General features: G+C 40.0%; 1 protein-coding gene across 7 annotated transcripts in view; it reads left to right on the top strand.

Moving 5' to 3' along the window:
* Positions 1–17,221, top strand: part of plekha7b (pleckstrin homology domain containing, family A member 7b) — a 107,043-nt gene extending 89,822 nt beyond the window's left edge. For 4 of the 7 annotated variants that reach the window (XM_080437353.1, XM_080437351.1, XM_080437350.1 and 1 more), the window contains 8 exons: positions 490–681; positions 796–913; positions 1,244–1,410; positions 2,749–2,982; positions 5,218–5,445; positions 6,563–6,696; positions 7,092–7,240; positions 16,597–17,221. In XM_080437353.1, the coding sequence (XP_080293479.1) occupies positions 490–681; positions 796–913; positions 1,244–1,410; positions 2,749–2,982; positions 5,218–5,445; positions 6,563–6,696; positions 7,092–7,240; positions 16,597–16,619 (1,245 nt within the window). In that variant the 3' untranslated portion in view covers positions 16,620–17,221. The remainder of the gene's footprint in view (positions 1–489; positions 682–795; positions 914–1,243; positions 1,411–2,748; positions 2,983–5,217; positions 5,446–6,562; positions 6,697–7,091; positions 7,241–16,596) is intronic. The other 3 variants (XM_080437356.1, XM_080437354.1, XM_080437352.1) reach the window with 1 other exon arrangement.
* The last annotated feature ends 3,139 nt before the right edge of the window (positions 17,222–20,360 follow it).

Genomic DNA, 20,360 nt, shown 5'->3' with positions numbered 1-20,360 from the left:
CGGGGTTTATGTCATCTTTTGTAGGGGTGCAACAGTGGTAGGGGTGCAACAGTTAAATAAAAAATTAAGCGACAATCGAGAATTTTATAAAATGATCGATTAATTAATTCATAATTAATTGTATTAATTCATAATTAATCCCTATTTTGGGCATGGCATTATTGGCAAAAATGTTCAGAAATTGTGAAAAACGTAGATCTTCAAGCTCACAACTATTTTCACTATTTTTGGACGACAACGCTGTGCAACAATGAAATTGGGCTTAAGGGCTTAAATATATATATATATATATATATATATATATATATATATATATATATATATATAATATATAATATATAAATATATGAAAATAATCGATAGTTGCAGCCTTGATCTTTTGGGACGAAGCCTTGAAACGCTCATACGTGGTAACGCTAAAAACACTGCAGCGGCAGCTGCACCGTTCTCTTGGTATTCAGTTATTCTGATTAGCTGTTGTTTATGCAGGGGGAAGAGGACGCCCCTCCGAGACCACCCCTACCTCAGCTCTACAGCCCTGATGAGCACCCCCCTGCTGTGCCTCCCCTGCCACGGGAGACCACCGTGATACGCCATACCTCGGTACGCGGCCTCAAGCGGCAGTCTGACGAGCGCAAGCGAGACAGAGAGATAGGACAGTACACCAACGGCGACAGCAAGGTGCTTTTTTTTTTTTTTTGGCGTGACCTGTGTGCCTGTTTGGATTGTGTGTTGGCGTGCCACTGCCGTACAGGTACGTCTGTTTGTAAGCTCGCCGTGTGCATCTTTCTCCAGGTGGAATTGAGGCCCTTTCTTAGTGAGCCTGAGCTTGTGGGATTCCGAGACAGCTCCAGTCCCATGGGGATAGCGGCTCTAGGACACGAAGGAGGTTGGCAGACGTTACCTACTAGAGGTGAGAGGGTGATGGCTCAAATTAAATACAATTATCTCCAGTCGGTTTGTTAAGCTAAAGAAAATTCTCAAGTAAAATACTTTTTGAGTTCACTCAAAGAAAATCTTATTTTCTATCAATTACACACCCCATGAAGCCTGGAATTCATGGAGATTTTTTAGTTTTTGTCGCATTCCTAAGCCAATAATTTGAGTCTCAACTTTGAGTCTCCTACCGGAGGCTACCGGAGACTATTTGAGGCTCCATGGGGTGAGTGATCGATAGAAAAAAAGTCATTTTGGGGGTGAACTATCTCTTTAAGTAGTCATACTTGCAACAAATGTGTGAAAGGCTCCCACCCAGGCTGCTTTGGCTGTGGCGCCAACGCTGGGATGGGTGTTTTCATGTTTGCTGGCGTTCCCTCAGGGCTGGCTGGATCCTCGTCCAGGCTAAATCAGTCTACAAACATCTCTTCATATGTGACCCTCCGCAGAGCGACGTCTGCTGGCGGCCTGAAGGTGAGGTTCAATTAAGCTGAACGACTCAAAGGGCAAAAAGAGGATCAAAAGAGATTACCCAAGTTATAATCAATGGAGACATAGCACAAATGCAGTAGATACAAGTTAAAATGGGTGTCCAAATATACCTTTGCGGCCGTTAATAATTTACATCTGGTCGGCCTGCCACAGTAAAGCCTATATCTTTTTTAAGCATTGGATGTTATGTGCTTTTTCCAAGGGAATATCCAAAGTTGTTGTAAATTCATTAGCCAATACATCTAATGATGCTCTTTGCGGTGAGATCAATTTTTTTTTTACCCCAAAACTTTTCTTATAAAGCTCTTTTGTTCATAGAGGTGAGAGGTGACATTTATTAAGATCGTTAAGGCCATTTAGCCAAAGGGGACAACAAACCCAGACAGTCACTCCCACCCACAAGTGTTCAGTGACAGATCAACATGGGAGCATATTGAAAGCGGATGCACTGCTCGTCAGCTCCACATGCACACGTGACATGACGTGTGCAATGACTCAAATATAAGTATAACATCCGAAGCATCCGAATGTTGAAATTATGTTCGAATAGCAACATGTGTAATGAGCATCTAAGTATTCGAAATGCAGGTTATTCAACAAATAGCTCTATATTCCGACGATCAAATGTAACCAATGTACAACCAATTGACCATTTGGTACATTTGGTTGCATTTACACTATGGATTTTGCAGTTTAGTTCCTCCATGTCATCAGCATACATCAGGTGTCTGTTGTAAATTACAGTGAACATTGGCAGGTATTGTGAGTAAATGGAAGTAAGTTTGAATATCACTGAGCGTTCCTTTAAGTTCCCTCGTAATCATTACCTCTATTGCACCTTTCGCTCTTGCCCCCCTCCCTCCAGTGGGTGAGGTTCTTGTCTCTGTGTCTAGGGATGGATCGTTTATTGTGATAAAAAAAACACTCCTCCGTCAACCGTCATACACTTTGATGAATTCTTTTTTCTTGAGCGGCAAATTCAGTACCACTGAACCCCCCATTCTTGATAAAACTGACCTGTAAAGAGCACATTTGGTATGCTCTTATTTCACTCTATACAAATCAATTCGGCAAAAATAGCAGATCTACAAGCTCACAATGCGTTGCGAGCTTGTAGATCGGGTATTTTTGGCGAACATACCCACCAGAATAGGCATGCTGGGGGTTCAAGTGCCATTTTTTAAGATTATCGCAATATCGTTAATCGCTATTTTTTTTTACCACAATAATCGTGACATCTAATGTTCATATCGTCCCATCCCTACCTGTGTCCTTAATGCATGAAATCTCTCCCTCTCTCCTTCCTCCTCGTCCTCGCAGGAGAAACCAAAGAGTGCCTTGGAGCGTCTGTACTCTGGGGACGCAGTGCAGCAGCAACAGCAGCAGCTCAGGGGGAAGATGAGCGCCGATGAGCAGCTGGAAAGGATGAAGAGGCACCAGAAGGCCCTCGTCCGCCAACGCAAACGCACCCTGAGTCAAGGAGAGCACCACGCCTCTTCGTCGTCCCAGGGCAACTCCCCTTCCTCGCGCCCAGTTTCAGCTGACCTGGGATCAGTACGTTACTAAAGCAATGTCACACGACGTCACACTGTAATGTATGAGGGCAAGCAAACCATCCATGGGGATCTAGTAAGGCGTGCACTTAACTAATATCACGAGATACTTTGTTTACCTGTTCCCGAGCAGTTGATTTGATAGAGCATATCAAATAAGATTTAATACCCAGATTGGCAATGAGATGAGAGACACAGCATGGTTGTTGTGTATGTGGATCTACCTGTACTGTAGGGTTTCCTAAGCAAATCTGGGCTAGATATCATCTGGATATCTATATTTCCTATACTGTATTTCCTACATTTGCTATATTTCCTACCATATTTTGCCAATGGAAAACCAGGAAGTTAAGTTCCCTTGCAAGAAGCCGCAAAGGTTGCACCAAAACTAACATTTTAACGATTTCAAACCAGCAATGTCTTCAAATATTGTAATTACAGACATGAAGCGTTGCAGTGCGAACAAACATGCCCGATTTGCCACATGCCAGATTTGAAAATAACATGTTTTGATTTAGTGATTGATGCACCAGAATACATTGTAGGTTACCTATGTATGTACAATAGAGATCATCGGCACACTAAAGTGAAGCTTTTGATTGGATTTTGGTCAAAGGTGATCAACTATGTCTGGAAAAGATAGGAAAATGAGATCCAGGTCAAATTTGGCCCAAATTTCCCATTCATATTTAGAGACATTGAATGACAGTCTTTAACTGTTTGTTAATAAAACCTGTTATCAATGCATCGCAAGCTATAATACTTGGTTGAATATCATTATTGAAAAAAGGTGGAATACTTACAAATATCATGTATTGTTAACCTCATTAACATTTCTATGGTATACAATGATGTTTTTAGATTTTTGTTTTGTTATTAGTTTAATGTTTATTCTACCTCCTACTGTTTCATCGGTCATACCTTCTAACCTCTCCTTGTTGATCTGTCTCTGTGGTCTTCTTACTCACAGCATGTAAATTAATAACTATCCACCTTCAATTCTCCTTTCCTCTTTCACTGATACAAGCTGTCAGTATAGGAGTCTTTCCTGCCAAAGCCTATTCGTCCAGTAGTTCAGATACTAATGTCCCCTTTTTTTTCTTCACAGAAATGTTAGTACTGTCACTAAAAAGGCCTAATTGTGTTATGCTCTCAGACAGCATTACAAAGTGTTACACTAGTGTACTGTATGTTCGTTGTTTCTGTGTGCGCCTATACACACACACACACACACACACCATAAATGCAAGGACATACAGTACTGTACTACTTACTGTTACTTTATACTGACAACATTCACATAGGGAACAACATCTATTTAAGAGTGGTCTCTGCTATCACTCTGTAGTTTTTGTAAAAAATGAATTATAAAACAATGTCTATTAAACTACATTAATTAATGTGTCATTAACTATGGCATTTATTTAATATATTAAGATGTAAAGTGATGACAGTGTTTACTGAGCTTTTGTTTATCTAATATTAGCTCATCATCGTCAAGACCTCCTTGTTTTCTACTTGTAGAGGTTTGCCAATGAGAAATAAAAACTTTTCTAATGAATACATTCTTGCCATGTTTTCCTTCATTGCATTCATATATATATATATATATATATATATATATATATATATATATATATATATATATATATATATATATATATATATATATATATATATATATATATATATATATATATATAGTACATTATAGGGTTTTTCCCTACAGTGTTATATGTTGTGGAGTATGCACAATCTGGGCCCAAGCATGTTCTCTGTGTGAGAACATCAACCACTTCCCTTGTACTCTTTCCCACTATCATTATATCTTCTTTATCATTGCACAAGATGATAATGTGGAGCATGCTGTGATCTTCAAGCTTTTGATGTGGTATCAGTCTCTTTGCTGTATTTCCATGCATGCTCTCTCTCTCTGTCTTTCTCCCCTCCTTATCTCTCTCCAGCTTTATCACTCAAGCACACATTCATTCATACATACAGTATACCCTGAAGCCTGTTTTAATATGCTCAGGTACAGTATGATAATTGACAACTGCTGTATGTGATGTAGTGGGTGTGCTTATTCATATGGAATAATATGAAGGAAAGGGTGACTTGTGAAGGCAAGTGAATTAAAGTCTCCATAGTAAGTTCTTCTTCAACTAAATAATTTGAAGACAACAACCTGTCATTTGATCTTAGATTGGTGTTCTTGTGCTTGCATTGCTTTGTACAGTGGAGGCGAGAGCAGGAGTTTGACCTGCAGCTGCTTGAGCGAGCTGTACAAGGTGAGGAGGCGCAGGCTGTTAGGAGTGTCCAGGGAGAGGAGAGACCTGCGGAAGTCTTTGAAAAGCCACGCTCACATTCTGACGAATGGCTGACCTTCCGCTCCATGGCCACCACCCCTCCCACCCACGAGGTCGACCTGGAACCACTGGAATATGACCTCGACCTCAGTAAAGAGGTACGATAAATGATCCATGTCCAAAGAAAGAGCTTCAGTGAAGCTGAATCGCTGAATCACCTCACCCTTAACAAAGATTAAGAACATTATACCACCACAGGTAGTTGACCTTGTATTGGAATGTTTAAAGGCTTTCTAATATCTCACAGTATAGCTTGTGTGTTATTGTTGCTTAAGTTATTATGACTTTCTTTTGTATGATTGACAACTTATTTCATACTCACTGTAAAACTTTAAGATTTGACTCCCCCAGCTCATATTAACATTACAGAATGTGTCCAATGAAAGCTAATATCTCGGGGAGCACGGTGGCGCAGTCGCTAGCGCTGTCGCCTCACAGCTAGAAGTTCCTGGGTTCGATTCCCGCCGGGGGTGCTGTGGGCGCTGGGGACGTGTTCTCTCCTCTGAGTCATCAGCGCCCATACCCTAGGTGGGGTTGGCGAAAGGGCCTTTCTGTGTGGAGTTTGCATGTTCTCCCCATGTCCCCTAGGGTAAGGTACCCTCACAAAAACATGCAGTAATCCTGGTCTCTATACTGGTCAGTCGGGGCGCCTGATGGAGGGGAAAGGAACTGGTTGGAATAACGTGTTCCTTCCACGTGCTACGTCTAACCAGGGAAACTCCCCCTGTCAGGTGATAAGAAGCGGCTTGCTAGCTCTCATGCATTGAAGGAGGCATGAGCTCGGCTCTAGGCTCTCCCTAGGCTGGCAGAGGGAGTGTAGCGCCCAGGATTACTTAGACAATTGGCACTGGGTGAAAAAATGGGTTACAAAATCGTGGGATAAAAATGTAAGTAAAAAAAAGAGAAAGAAAAAAAAAGCCAATATCTCATGGTAATGACCACATAATCTGGTAACACATTCATTGTAACTTGGATTGCACATTGGGCCAACGATATACAACTTTAACAATAACTGATCATTTTAGCATGCATCAAAATAGACTATGGTATGAACACAATGCAGTACAATTAAAATGACTAAACCTCTTTCATGAATGATTTTACATAGTAAAACATTTTGACTTCCAAAATACTTACACATAATGGAATGTGTTGCATTGGTTACGTTATGTACACTCTTGTATATAAATGAACACTCGGGATTGTACTGTGTAGTTGTCCAAGCCTCAGAAGGTGTTGATCCCAGAGCGCTATGTGGACTCAGAGCCCGAGGAACCACTCAGCCCTCAGGAGCTGGAGGACCGCCATCGCAAGGTAGAGCGCATCAAGAACATCCTCGCCAAGTCCAGGTAAAAACAACCACAACAAAAAAGAATAACGTCGCTGTCAGGTGGAAACCTCACACTTCCAAAACTGTTATGTTTCAAGAAATGGAAAACATAACCTGTGTTCCAATGGATTGTGATGTGGTTATTATTTAGTGACAAGCTCTTGTCAATACTTTGCATTGGTTCGATATTTATAAAATAATAATTACGCCTTGTGAGATTGTAGATTTGCAACTTTTGCGTGACACTGTTATACGACGTATGGCATTCATTTATGGAAAAACATAAAAAGTTGTGGAGATACAAGGCTTCTGCCCGACACGACGGCATGTTTCATGTCCATGATGCGGTGTAGTAGTAAGTACCGGTAGTCAAGAATAAAGCTGGGATGTACCTTTCCTGTTGTTGGGTGACAGCGTCCAGAACCTCACAGCTCCTCTGTCTGTGGACAAGCCAGAGATGGGACTGCTGGCCTTGGACTCGGCTCTGCAGGAGCAAGAGAGGATCATCACCATGTCTTATGCTTTGGCCTCTGAGGCCTCGCTCAAGAGCAAACAGGTTGCAGGTAGATACATGCGCACACACACATTTTCTGTCTGTCTAATATTTCTACTCTCTCTCTCTCTCTCTCTCTCTCTCTCTCTCTCTCTCTCTCTCTCTCTCTCTCTCTCTGTCAGTGAAGCCACTCAAGCCAGCAGGACCGGCCGCTGCTATAAGCAATAAGCGGTCGCTTAGGGCCACAACCACTAGGGCTTTTTTTTTTTTTTTATGTACTTTCATATTGTAATTATGTCATGTATCTCCTATCCAACAACTAGCGTTATTATTTTGATATTGAATAAAAACATTTTATCTCTTGACATAATGATTTTATAATGGGGGTGTTTGGGAGGGGGGGGCACAGGCGCGGAGATCCCGGGGGGGACGTGGGGGTTTTGTCCCCCCTAGCTTCAGATTGGACCCCCCCAAGTCATTTAGTAAAATGATAAAATATAAATGTTAAAATAATTAATTATTTGATAATAAATCAGTCAAATCAGGCAAAAATAAGAATTAAATAACATAACCCTAACCTAACCCTAACCCTAACCCCAAAACCGAAATAAACTAACCAAAAACCGCAAAGAAACTACCAAAATCCGCAAATTCGCTTTGCGTGTGTGCACATTTTCGGCGCCCGCGCGCGGCCAACCCCTGCCAGCCTCAAGCCAGATCCCCGCCCCTGGGGGGCCACCCAAAAAAATCTTGCTTAGGGCCACGAAAACCCTGCAAGCCAGACAACATTAAAGGGATAGTTCACCCCCAAAATTACTTTTTTTCTATCGATTACTCACCACATGGAGACTTGAATTCATGGAATTTTTTCCCTCACATTTCTAAGCCAATAATTTGATGACCGGCATCAGTTCCAGTAGGAGACACAAAGAGTCTCCTTTGTGTCTCCTACCGGAACCACTGCCGGTCATCAAATTGGCTTAGAAATGCGACAAAAACTAAACAATATCCATGAATTCAAGTCTCCATGGGGTGAGTAAACGATATGAAATAAATATTTTTTGGGTGAACTATCCCAAAGGCTGAAGGTTTCTTTATGTTACATCTCGTGTATAGGTACATAAGAGTAAAATAATTTTTTGTCTGGTTCCTCAGACATTGTAGCAGCATTAATAATAATAATAATGGGAGAAAATGAATAATCAAGAATATAGCAGTATTTAGAAATATAACAGCTTAATCTTCCTATTGCTTAACCACTTATACAGTACGCATACTTTGTTGACCGTGATCCGGGGTCTATGGTTGGTCCCCTCCTTCTTAATCTCTTAGCCGAAAATAGCCGGCCCTACAAGCTCACAACATGCGGGTTCATGTGGTTAAGGTGCTTGAAGGTACTGTGTCAAACTTCTGTGAAACTCAGATAATAATGTACTGTATTCTGCTCAAGAATATATTCAAATAACTCTTGAATTACTTTCAATCTCAACTGCCAATCATGCCATTTAAAAGTTTTATTAATATGCATTTTACTTAGTTCTGAGGTATTCCATTCCTTCGTTTAAATACGAGTGTGGCAATCCCCCATTCTACAGAAACACTTTCAGAAATAATCATAGCGCCTGATGAAAATTAAAATACCAGCACCGACAGTATCTGTAATATCCTCCCGGCATCACATTGACAGCCTTTGGTTGAAGGGGGGGTTTATGGGAAGCTGCCTTTCAAGAATACTGGTGTAGAGATGAGAACGGAATAGGTAGTGAGCCACGCCATCAGGTCGTTCATTTCTAAATAACTGAACATTATTCCTTATTAGGGAAAATCTTATGAACCAAGATAGTCCCTAATTGCAATCCATGTAGAGTCTTTCAGATGGGGGTGGAATCTCTTGATGAGACCATTTTTGTGTGCTGATCAATGACCCAGTCAAACTATGCTCCCTGCATTCCAGAGCTGCTTCTTTGAACGTAGCTCTAAAAACCTGCATAAAAAGAACCTTCTGCTCACTTCTCATCTCTTTCATATTCTGTAGCAGGCAGGCAGGCAAGTTCATTTTTACAGTAAGAACACAAGATCTTCAGACGAGTCTTTTTTCTCTTTCTCTCTCTCTCTCTCTCTCTCTTGCACACATGCACATGTGAACACACACACACATGCACACGCTCACACGCACGCGCACGCACGCACACACACACACACACACACAAATCTCTGTCAGACACAGTAACACTCAGTACACGATCTGTCAGTATGTGAGGTAGCTTAATATGCACAGTGAAGCAGAGTCAACAATTATAACATTATTTCTAGCACAGAGAAATGTCAAAGAGTATAAATTGTGGCATCTTGTCAGCAGAGTTTGAATCTGAAAAGATAATTTTCCAAGGGTTGATGGCAACATTAAATTGCCAAAGATGGACGTTGCATGGAATTCTATTACATATTTACGTTTCTTTTTTCTTTAACTACATTCTTTAGTAGTTTAGTAGCAGTTTATTATTAACAGCCTTAAAGAAAGAATATTGTAACAAGATGTTAAAATGGCATAATGTTCATGTTTTAGGAAAACATTTAGTGCTGGAAAAAAGTATTTTCACAATTTTTGTGATCAATTTAACGCACATTCCCCTACCTACAGTATCTTGGTGCTGAGCCAAACTGTAACGCACACTACCAGTTTAAGAAAGGAAGGCTCGCAACACCGTCCGTACAATACATTTATTTCAACAACATTTCGGTCCTTACCGATCTTCTTAGGGTAAAGAAATCAATCAATCAATCAATCATGTTTTACCATGAACACCACTCAAATAGATGATTTCTGTGATTTTTGTTGATCTGACGAGACTATTCAGGAAGATACAGTACTATACTCATCAAACCATCACCCTATAATAGTCATGGCGGCAGGACATTGTGTGTTCTGCATAGGGTTCCAGGTTGTTTGGTTGCTACTCTTTTAAAAAGTGTTCATTTAACTGTATACAAATGGGTCCATTTGGTTCCATTTGTACACTTTCAGAGTTACAATTGGACAAATTAACACTGTACTGAGGATTTTACTGTGCCAATGGACCCTTCGCTAAGCCCCACCCTCTCCACTCTGTGACTGGTGGTGCGAAGTTAGTCACACCCAGGCCTGGCAGCGCCTGGCAATCTCTGCTTCTCACCCATTGACTGTTAAATGATGGCTTTTCCCCTTAAAAATAATCGATCATTTCAGGAGCTTCAAAATCTCTTCTAAATCTAGTCAACAAGGCCTGCAGTAGGCTATGCACTGGACAAATGTGCATGACATTATTTCAATAAACTAAAAACATGGGAAATATTAGAGGGAGTAATAGCCATGGATACATGACGGTCGACTGTCACGACCGTCATGGATGAACTTCAACCTGATGTTTGCACTTTCTCCATTTATGGCCCGTACTGTACATCTACATAAACGTTCATATTTCAAATATAAAGTGCTTATTTCATGGCCACGGATGTTACATTTATGTACGGGCTCTCAGAAGTACCCGTATCATCCGTATTGTTCAATAAAAAGCATTTTAATCTGATCGGTGGCCATTTTCTCCTTATGCTTTCAACTGAGCGACCCTATCGGTTGGTAGGTGTATTGCACTCTGATACATTATGAGAAAATGGCCACTGATCTGATTAAAATGCTTTTTATTGAACAATACAGAATATACGGGTACTTTTGAGAGTCCCGTGCATAATTGTAACATCCGTGGCCATGGGGTAAGCACTTTATATTTGAAATCTGAACGTTTATATAGATGTACGGACCATAAATGGAGAAAGTGCAAACACCAGGTTGAAGTTGATCCATCACTGTAACAGGAGTTTTCATGTACCGCAGGGTAAGACTGCAGTAGCAGTTAATAAATAGATGAACAAATGAATTAATATACTTTAACTCGCGGAATCCGAAACAGGCAGCGCTGTGATTCTGAATTGTGTTACGATTACGGTGATTAGTAGCCTATTATTGACACCACCTGGGCGAGTGAGTCGTGTAACTTTCCTGACGTTAAGCTGTGTATGTGTTCAACAACACAGCCATGCAGCCTTGCAGTTTAAGTGCAGATTTCAGCTTGGGAAAAGCAGCCTCCAACGGGTTTGGGTACGTGGTTCATAGTCACCATTGCGTTATCGTGGTATTCCTATTCTTGCTATTATGTTGCAAATGATTGTGTGTGTGCGGGCGAAATAACATTGACAGCTATGGCAGGTGACGAAAGCTTGCCAGACCTATGCCAGGCTAACAACGGTTGCTAAGCTGCATTGGACAATCGCTTTTGGGGTGGGGTTTAGCGAAGGGTCCATTGGTAGGCTAGACTTTTATTACATATCATGCGAAGCTAAAATAGACCGAAATCTTTAAAGGCCAACTCATGTCGAATGGGATTAGATTTTATCCATCCATTTTTAGGTTTCAAAGTAGTCCAACTGATTATTGCCATTAATAATAATAATATTGGTCACAGAAAAGGTGAATAAACAAAGTGCATTTTCAGAGCTTCAGTGACCTTTCTGTTTTTATTACAACTTTAATTAATACGTATAGAAATAGGCCTATGCATAGCATACTGTATGTTTTTATGGTGCTGAATTAACACCCACATTATTTTTTCTTATTTTTTTGCTGGCACCTATTAGTCATGTCAGGATGTATTTTCATTTACTTTTCTACAATCCCACTATTCCTTTTCAAAATGTTTGCTTTTGTGGTTTATGTTTGTGCATAAATGTATGTTAATTTTATATCATTACTATTTCATTGTAAAGGCTCCCCAGTTATGAATTGCTCCGCAAGAATATGTCATTGCAGACATTACATATAATTGATTCACCATCATTTTTGTTTCAAAGGAAGTGCCTCTGTCACCCAACCAATTGTGCCTGTAATGCTGGCTGCGTTATGCTAGTAGCCCAGCTGTAGGAATGGAAAAATGATAGATTGGTGTGGTTTCATTGATGAATTTTAGTTAAAGGATAAGGTCGGTGTCATTTTGTTGTCCACAAACCTGTTAAAACCAGGCCCAGACCTGCCCTGTTGCTTTGGTCAGCATAATTCACCATTGAACTAAACTTGGATCTTGTGAAACAACTTTATGAAGTGAGCTTTTGCAGTCTCCGTCCCTGTGCATGCACACTGCCGTGTTTACATTCTGGAAGGTCTCTCTGTCCCTTCATAAAGTTGTTCCAGGAAAAAATTGCAATGCCCCAGTGGCTCTTGGATGTGTTTTAACACTTTTTGGGAAAACAATGGAGTTCTGTGACTTCCAGTTATGAGCTATATTTGGTTTGGCAATGCACCGTACAATAACAAAAAATATGTATCTAATTAGAGTAGCCTAGCCTTATCCTGTAATGTTAGGCACTATTATTCTTACGTTTAGGCATGTGTTTGATGCACACTTCCTTGGATCTACTGTAACACTAACTACAATGCTGTGCCTCTTTGACTAATATTGACAATGCAATTTTCTCCCTCTGTGTTCTTCTTCATCTCCTCCTCTGTAGTCCCACTGCAGGCTAACCTCCCCTCTCCTCCTCACCCACCCCCGCCCCCACCTCCTCCTCTCCCCCCTGTATCAGGGGCGCCTCCCCCTCCCCTAAGCAACGGATTTCACTACACATTTGTCTAATCAGAGACACAAAGTAAGGCCTAGCCGCATGTTTACGGTGCTAATGTGATCGGGGCTTTGCTAATTCTCTCTTAACAAGGGACTTGTGTGTGCTTTGCACTTCATTGCATGCCTACTGCTCTGTTGTGATTATAAAGTATACACACCTCATCTAGGATAGTAAAGACCCCCCTCTACTCCCATTATAATCAACAACAGAGACATCTGCAGGCAGTCTGTTCATCCCACTGTGATAATTGTGCGCACATCTCCCCCCCCCCAACACTGCCAAAATATTTATGGTTGGTTAAGGCAGGAACAAGCTAAAACAAACATCACTAGTTGTAGCATTGTGTATAATTAACAACAAAAGAGTGAGACACCTTTTGCTTTAGCGCCTTGACAGTTGAGCAGACTGCACAGCTGCATTACACAGCACACACCATCTGTAGCCTGGTAGCAGAACCGTGTCACTGCTGTGACTGTACACACACAGACAGTGCACACTGCTTTGTTTTACCTCTGTATTCATAACGCAACATCCAGAAGACAGTACTAGTTGTTTGTAGGCCCTATGGCTCAGTTATTTACATTATGACCACAAAAACATCCATTAATAACATCTGGCCACCCTAGATTGTGCACTCTCTCTGTTTGCTGATGTCATAGTTGTGGCGACTAGTTATTTGGTGTCTTTAACCCTTAAACCATATGCTTATTTTATTCCCCATCATATGACAGTGTCGAAAGTAGCCGAGTTACAAGCTCACAACTTGCAGTCGGCTAGCAACGCCAACTATACGACTAAGTGTAAATTAGGCTTTACTGTCTTCAGGATCATGACTGCTCCATAACTGTGAATGGAGTTCATACAATATGCATGCGTTTGTTTGCATTTGATGTGTTTTTCCATGTGTGATGTCTTTTTCTTCTCTTCAAATCTTTGTTCTGTGACTGTTTTATCTCATGTTCAGCTCTGCTGTCAGTGCATTCTTTTTTTTGTTTCACTGCTTTGATACAGTTATTTTATCTCTATCAAAAAAAGGTGTACTTCTACAACTTTGTGATTTGAAGCTGCACTTCAGCTGATTTTACATATAGAAACAGTTAAAAACAAGACTGGAAATAGAATCTTATTACACGCTTGAAGTTTATAAGTTTAATAATAACGTATTTACTGTATGTGACTGTAATCTGCCCAAATACATTTGCCGAAAGATCTATAATTATGGGCCTTTTCAACCAATTTAATATCCAAAGCAATACCAACATTGCACCAAAATATTAAAGAGGGAAGTCCAAATACCAATATGATCATTCTGTAAGTGCACACATTTTTTGGAGTGTGATGCTGTATTCACACGTGTGGTGACAAAGCAACTGGTTATACTGTAAGTAATTTTTAAATGAAAGCTAGCAACATGAAGCTACAAAGTCTCGCCCCACACTTGCTGTCACTGTGTGATGGTTGCGATGTGCTACAAATCAAAGTTTAGCTGGCCTCAACTTTTTTCAGCGCTCCAGTGATGCAGTGAAACATCAATCAATCATATGTTTTTGTTTCACCATTTTCACTCCCCTTCTGTTTCCCCACAATTCCTGCTCCGTTCTGTAAATTCTTGCCGATAACCTGTGCTCCTTTTCATTTACGTAGTTTGGCTTGAGCAACACTTCAACGCCAACTCGGCAGACAGTGTGTACAGTAGCTGGCCATGCTTGTCCATTTTGTAGCTTTGTTGCTGCTAGAGTGAACACAGCATTTAGTGTTCTGACATTTCTTCATTCAAACTGAAACCAATTAGCTCATAATTTCCACATACTCTCTATGTATTAAACAGGAATGCAGAGCTCACATCATCTCACAATATAAAAAGTAACACATTCATTCATTCTGGCCGGCTGTGAGCTGGTTTGGTTAATCTTGGTTTTCAACGTTTTTTCTTTTTAATATTTTTTGGTTTGTTTTACATGGTTTAGTGTGTTTGCTTTGCCCTTCTCTAGCCTGGGATCTTGGCAAATACTTTCCTGACTTAAAGGGTAAGACCACTTTGGTAGAGGTTTGGGTTGTGTAGTTACCTTGCCATGATGTAACTCCAAAGGTGGGCAAGAAATCAAAAATAATTGCTCCATTGATTAGAAATTGATAATTCAAAATATGCTCCTCATTGACTTACATTGTATGGTAAAACAGCTCTCAAAGTCACTCTTTTAGCACATAAATGAACACAAACTAAGCTGATTCAGACAATATAGAGCATCATCAAACCCAGTACTGTTTTGTTTTTTTTTATAAAAATGTCAACTTCCTGTTGATTTTACTATTTGAAGATCTGGATCCGGATCCGCGGATCCAGTCCAGGTTTTCTACTTATTAAAAATGGCAAAATTAACAGGAAGTTGACATTTTTTATTTAAAAAAAAAACAGTACTGGGTTTGGTGATGTTCTATATTGTCTGAATCAACTTTGTTTGCGTTCGTTTACGTGCTAAAATAGTGACTTTGAGAGCTGTTTTCAATTCAAGTCAAGTCAATGGGGAGCATATTTTGAATGATCAATTTCTAATCAATGGAGCAATTATTTTTTATTTCTTGCCCACCTTTGGAGGTACATCATGGCAAGGTAACTACACAACCCAAACCTCTACCAAAGTGGTCTTGCCCTTTAAAGCCCTGATCAGGAAGAGGTCTTTCAGTTTCTGTTATACTGTAGATATTGAATAAAGAAAGACCAGAGTTTGGTCATTGCACACACGCACACGCACGCGCACGCGCACGCGCACGCACACACACACACACACACACACACACACACACACACAGGAAAAGGCAGGAAAAGCAAGAAAAATGCCCCACTATATGTCAAATCTTAGCAGAGCTCTTATGAGAATGATCACTTTTTGTAAACATTTGTTCTAGAGAGGAGTAATTTATATGTTTATTGTTTCTTGTGTAATCATGCTATAGTTTGATTCACATTAATGCTTTCAATGAGAATAGTTGACCCCATGGGCCTCGTTGTTCATTCTTAAAGGTACAGTCCTCCTGTACTCTTTGTGCAGTTAGAGTGTCACTCAGAGCATCTTTCTAATACTATAGGTTCGTGCCGCTACGCAGCCCTCACATCTAGAGTCTACGTCGCACCGCCCATCCGACTAATATGTCTGAGTCATAGTGTCAGGGGCTTTGGCAGAGCTGTCTGTGTCCCTTTTATGCCCATATATGGAGATCCCTGATGTCATCAGTATATGCCCATATATTGGAATGCCCATATATGGGCATATTGTTTGGATCTGCGGTTCTGGACAACTGGATATATACGAACTACTCGACAGTGGACACCGCACTCCCTGCCAATAAGTGTGCCAAGTTTGGTCGGTTGGTCCTTTTTATGCACATGACCATATATGGGCATAGCAGTCGGATCTGTGGCTCTGGACAACCGGATCTCTGTATCTGTCAGTCCTTGTCCCTTTTATGCCCATATATGGAGATCGCTGATGTCATCAGCGTATGCCAATATGGGCATGCCCCCTTTTGTGCCCATATACGGAGCTGACTGATTTGTTTGCGCCTGATGCCATGACGACACATTGAGGTTAGACCACACACGTCATAGTAACATGAGCGGGACGACGTGGTCCGCCGGCCTGCCCGCCCGCTGGCCAGTCCTGCCTTAAGCCAATTTTAATATAATATATATTTTTTTATAATTTCATTGAACTCTTAACCATATACTCTTCATTCATGTACTTACCAATGTTCATCTTGTGACTTTTCCCTCAGCTCAAGCAATTTCTGGACACTGAGGTGCTATTCCATAATGACAACACTCAGCAACATGGATTCTCAAAGAAATTATCTTTTTATTTGATGTGGACAGTTACACTGTTATTATAGAAGAGGAACTGTAGAAAACACTTAGCCTGCACTCTGAGGCACTTGCAGGATTGACTTGGTAAAGCATTTTCTAGTTGCTCAAAGCTATTTTCCTGAAGAAAACAGGACCCTTTGCTATGGAGGCTGCTGTGCTTAACTTTGGATATATCTAACAAATCTTAATCCAATAATTGAAAGAAGAAGAAAAAAAAGGTTTTATACATGTTATTGCACTTTTAACTGTATACTGTAAGGATGTGAAGAATTGAAACTGAAATGCATTGAAATGCATTTAATGTACCTACAGTGTGATCTTAATTGGAGACTTGTTCTTTTTTCAGACATGGAATGTGAGAGTAATCATCTTATGGAAGGATCTAATGAATATATATGGTACAAAATGTGTTATGACGATAGTATTTTTGTCAAAACTCAGATGATATTCTTACACCAAATCACTTGAAATATGTATATGTATCTAGCACTGCCAGTCTCTTATTAGCTTGCCAAAATGAATTTTATTTTTGCTTACATCAGGATGAAAATAACCTTTAACATGATATTTTCTGTATTTTCTGTATGACTGTATGAGGAAGGTTGCACAATGGAAATTTATAAAAATGTGAATATTAAAGATATTAACATATTATGTGGCTCATCAGACATTTTCAGATAATATAAATGAGGTTGACCATTCCATATTGTTCAATATTAAATCTGCCAGAGATTCTGCCAGGGTCTTCAGCCTTTTTAGGTACAGTATGGGCAATGGATATGACATTTTCATCTGTAATTTTCTGTAGTGGTCCTCATAATATTTGTTAGTAGAATATCACATGACATGGTTAAGCTAAGTTTGATGAAGTTGATGTTTAGTAGTCTCTCAAACAAGACAACTATTCCATAGTCTTCAAATGCTATATAGAGTCTGTAACTACCCTCTGAAATCAGCGTACAGGAAGTTGTCACTGTTCCCACAAAAGTAGACCATACAGGAAAAACGATCACAGTCCCCACAAGAGTACACTAATCACAGTGAACCACACAGTTCCACTAGGGCCGCTACCCAAATCACAGCTCAGCTCACACAGCTAAGCTTATATTAGCACATTAGCGCATTGGTGCTTTCTTCACAAACTACACACTTTAATTACTTGATATCCATAGCAGATTGTAGATGGAAGCCACGCTGTTATTAGACTTGTGCATATCTCTGTCTATACTATATCGCAATATGCTACAGTATAGAAGGAGATATGCCATGGCCATGGACATTTCACTGTGGAAGAGTTCTGGAAACGTTTTGGAAGTTTATCGAAAAAGAGTCGGGACCCTGACAAAAGTAAAATACAAAATGCACTATATGTAAATTATAGCTCAAAGATTCTCTTTTAGATCTATAATGATTTTTTTGACCCATGTCATTCTATTGGGGTGGCAGTGGTTCAAGAGGTAGAGAGGCTGCTTGGGAAACGGATCCCCGACTCCCCTGCTTTAGTGTCAAAGTGTCCTTGAGCAAGACACTGAACCCCTAACTGCTCCCGATGAGCCTTGCATGTTTTCCTCTGCATGGATGCAATGTAATGTAATGCACATTGTAAAGTGCTTTGGATAAAGGCACAATATAACAGCACATTTACCATTTATTATTTGTAAAGGGAATCCAGCTATGGCACGCTCAAAGGAAAAATCAGGGTGAACTTGTAGATCAGCATTTCCCTCTCTTTTTTTAAAGTACTTACAGTAAGGGGTTAAGGATGAGAATATGATAGTTCTATTACATTGTATATGCCAAGTGTATTTGATATGAAATCAAAATTAGGGGAATTATGCTGATTTAGAAAGTATGTTAAATTATTACTAGATAATATTGTCCATGAAATGTCAATTTACTAATCTCATGAATCATGTTTAAATCTTAGCAGGAAGACAATTACTGACTTGGTTAAAAGCCTTTTTTAATGGAGGCATACATTATCCATCTGTTCATTCCATTCATGTACAAAGGAAAGTACAAAATGTGCACTCATCATAGCTCCAAGATTCTCTTTGAAATCCACATTGATTGCTTTGACCCATTAAATTTCATTCTATTATTTGAAAAGGGAATCCAACGATGGCATGCTCAAAGGAGGTGAACTGTCAATACAAAAAGAGAAAAAAAAGCTTCTTGAAATGTTTCTTAAGTTCAAAGCTTTTCCATCTAAAAGGGCATTTTTAATTCTGTCTCTACATGTTCAACCAAGAAGGTGGGATGTTAATAACTGGAATATGAAGTATAGAATTCGCATCTTTAAATCATGAACTATGTCTCCAATCCAATTGTAAAAGGAACCTGGGAGTAATCTTCATACATGTTGAGGATTTGAATAAAAGAAAAGAGAATAGGTTGTTTTGTACAGTTCACAACACAAAACATATACTCATGTTTTATTAATCACTTAAGCCCTATTTTATATATCATTATGCTGGTGTAGCACGGCGAAAATAGCTGATCTACACACTCAACGCGTCACATTGCGATGCGTTGTGAGCTTGTAGAATTGTAGCTATTATCTACCATTTTGCATCAATATATTTATATATTCTTAATAAAACAGTTTGCCTACGTCCAAAATAGGGAACATGGTCAACATTACACATACACATCATATATTGACAACAGGCACTGTATGACATTTTTATGGCTGCACTGCCAGTTTCTTTTTCTAAAGAGTATGGCTGTGCCATTGCAGCTCCCTCCCAGCTGAGAACTTCATCGTTAATTGGAGAGTAATTACTTAGCATGGTGTGCTTTGAAAACACCTGAGAGAGGGGATGCACCTCCCTAAGCACCACAGTGGGAGCTGCCATATCCCCTCTGCCTCCATCGCTTCTCTAGGACTGGGGGCCCCACAGTGCCTGCTGGCCCTGGTGGGTAGAAGACCCATCACATCCTCTGTTATTGCTTATTTTGCAATAAAAATTGGATGTTTTTTCCCCCCTCCCCTTCCCTCCCGCAGAAATGCACCCCAGACCCTCCACTGAGGGTTGTGGCATTTCCATGTATTGACGTTTGGCTGGTGGTTCATATACATTTGTTATTCCATGCTCTGGACTTCAAAGGGAATGAAATGGGGCCTATTATGCTAATTGGGTCCTGTTCTGTTAAACGCAATCAAGGCCTCACACATTAATCCTTTGCTAAATACTGGCTTCAGGAGGGCTTTTTGAGATGCACACTAACTAAGAAAAACAAACTCTGCACTTTCCAAGCCAAAAGCACAAGTACTGTTCTTCTTAGCCCTATTGCCATGCAATATTTGTATTAATATTACATATATATATATATATATATATACAATATTGGCATTTAGTTTTTTATGTTGCCTATGATAACAAAACCAAAATTAGGAATGCCAGTTGATAATGGTTGAAATTATAGTTATTGTCAAAAATGTCCAGAGGGTCTCCTTTATATCTAGGGTTGAAAGGAATGGCCTACTGAGACCATGCTGTGAATCCTGACCTTGTTTTCTGGTCCATATCAGTCTCAGTACTGCAGTGAATTTGCAAGATATCCGTAATCTTTCCCTTGGCAAGAATCGAGAGTGGTAAACGCATTGATTCCCCAGGATTCCTAAAAGCATAAATGAGATACTTGTCATGAATGTCTGAGGGCCAGACAATGA

The sequence above is a fragment of the Gymnoscopelus braueri genome (genome assembly GCF_963280865.1).
Source record: "Gymnoscopelus braueri genome assembly, chromosome: 1".
Lineage (NCBI taxonomy): Eukaryota > Metazoa > Chordata > Actinopteri > Myctophiformes > Myctophidae > Gymnoscopelus > Gymnoscopelus braueri.
Note: the sequence above shows the minus strand (reverse complement) of the source record. Positions and strands in the feature narration are given on the sequence as shown.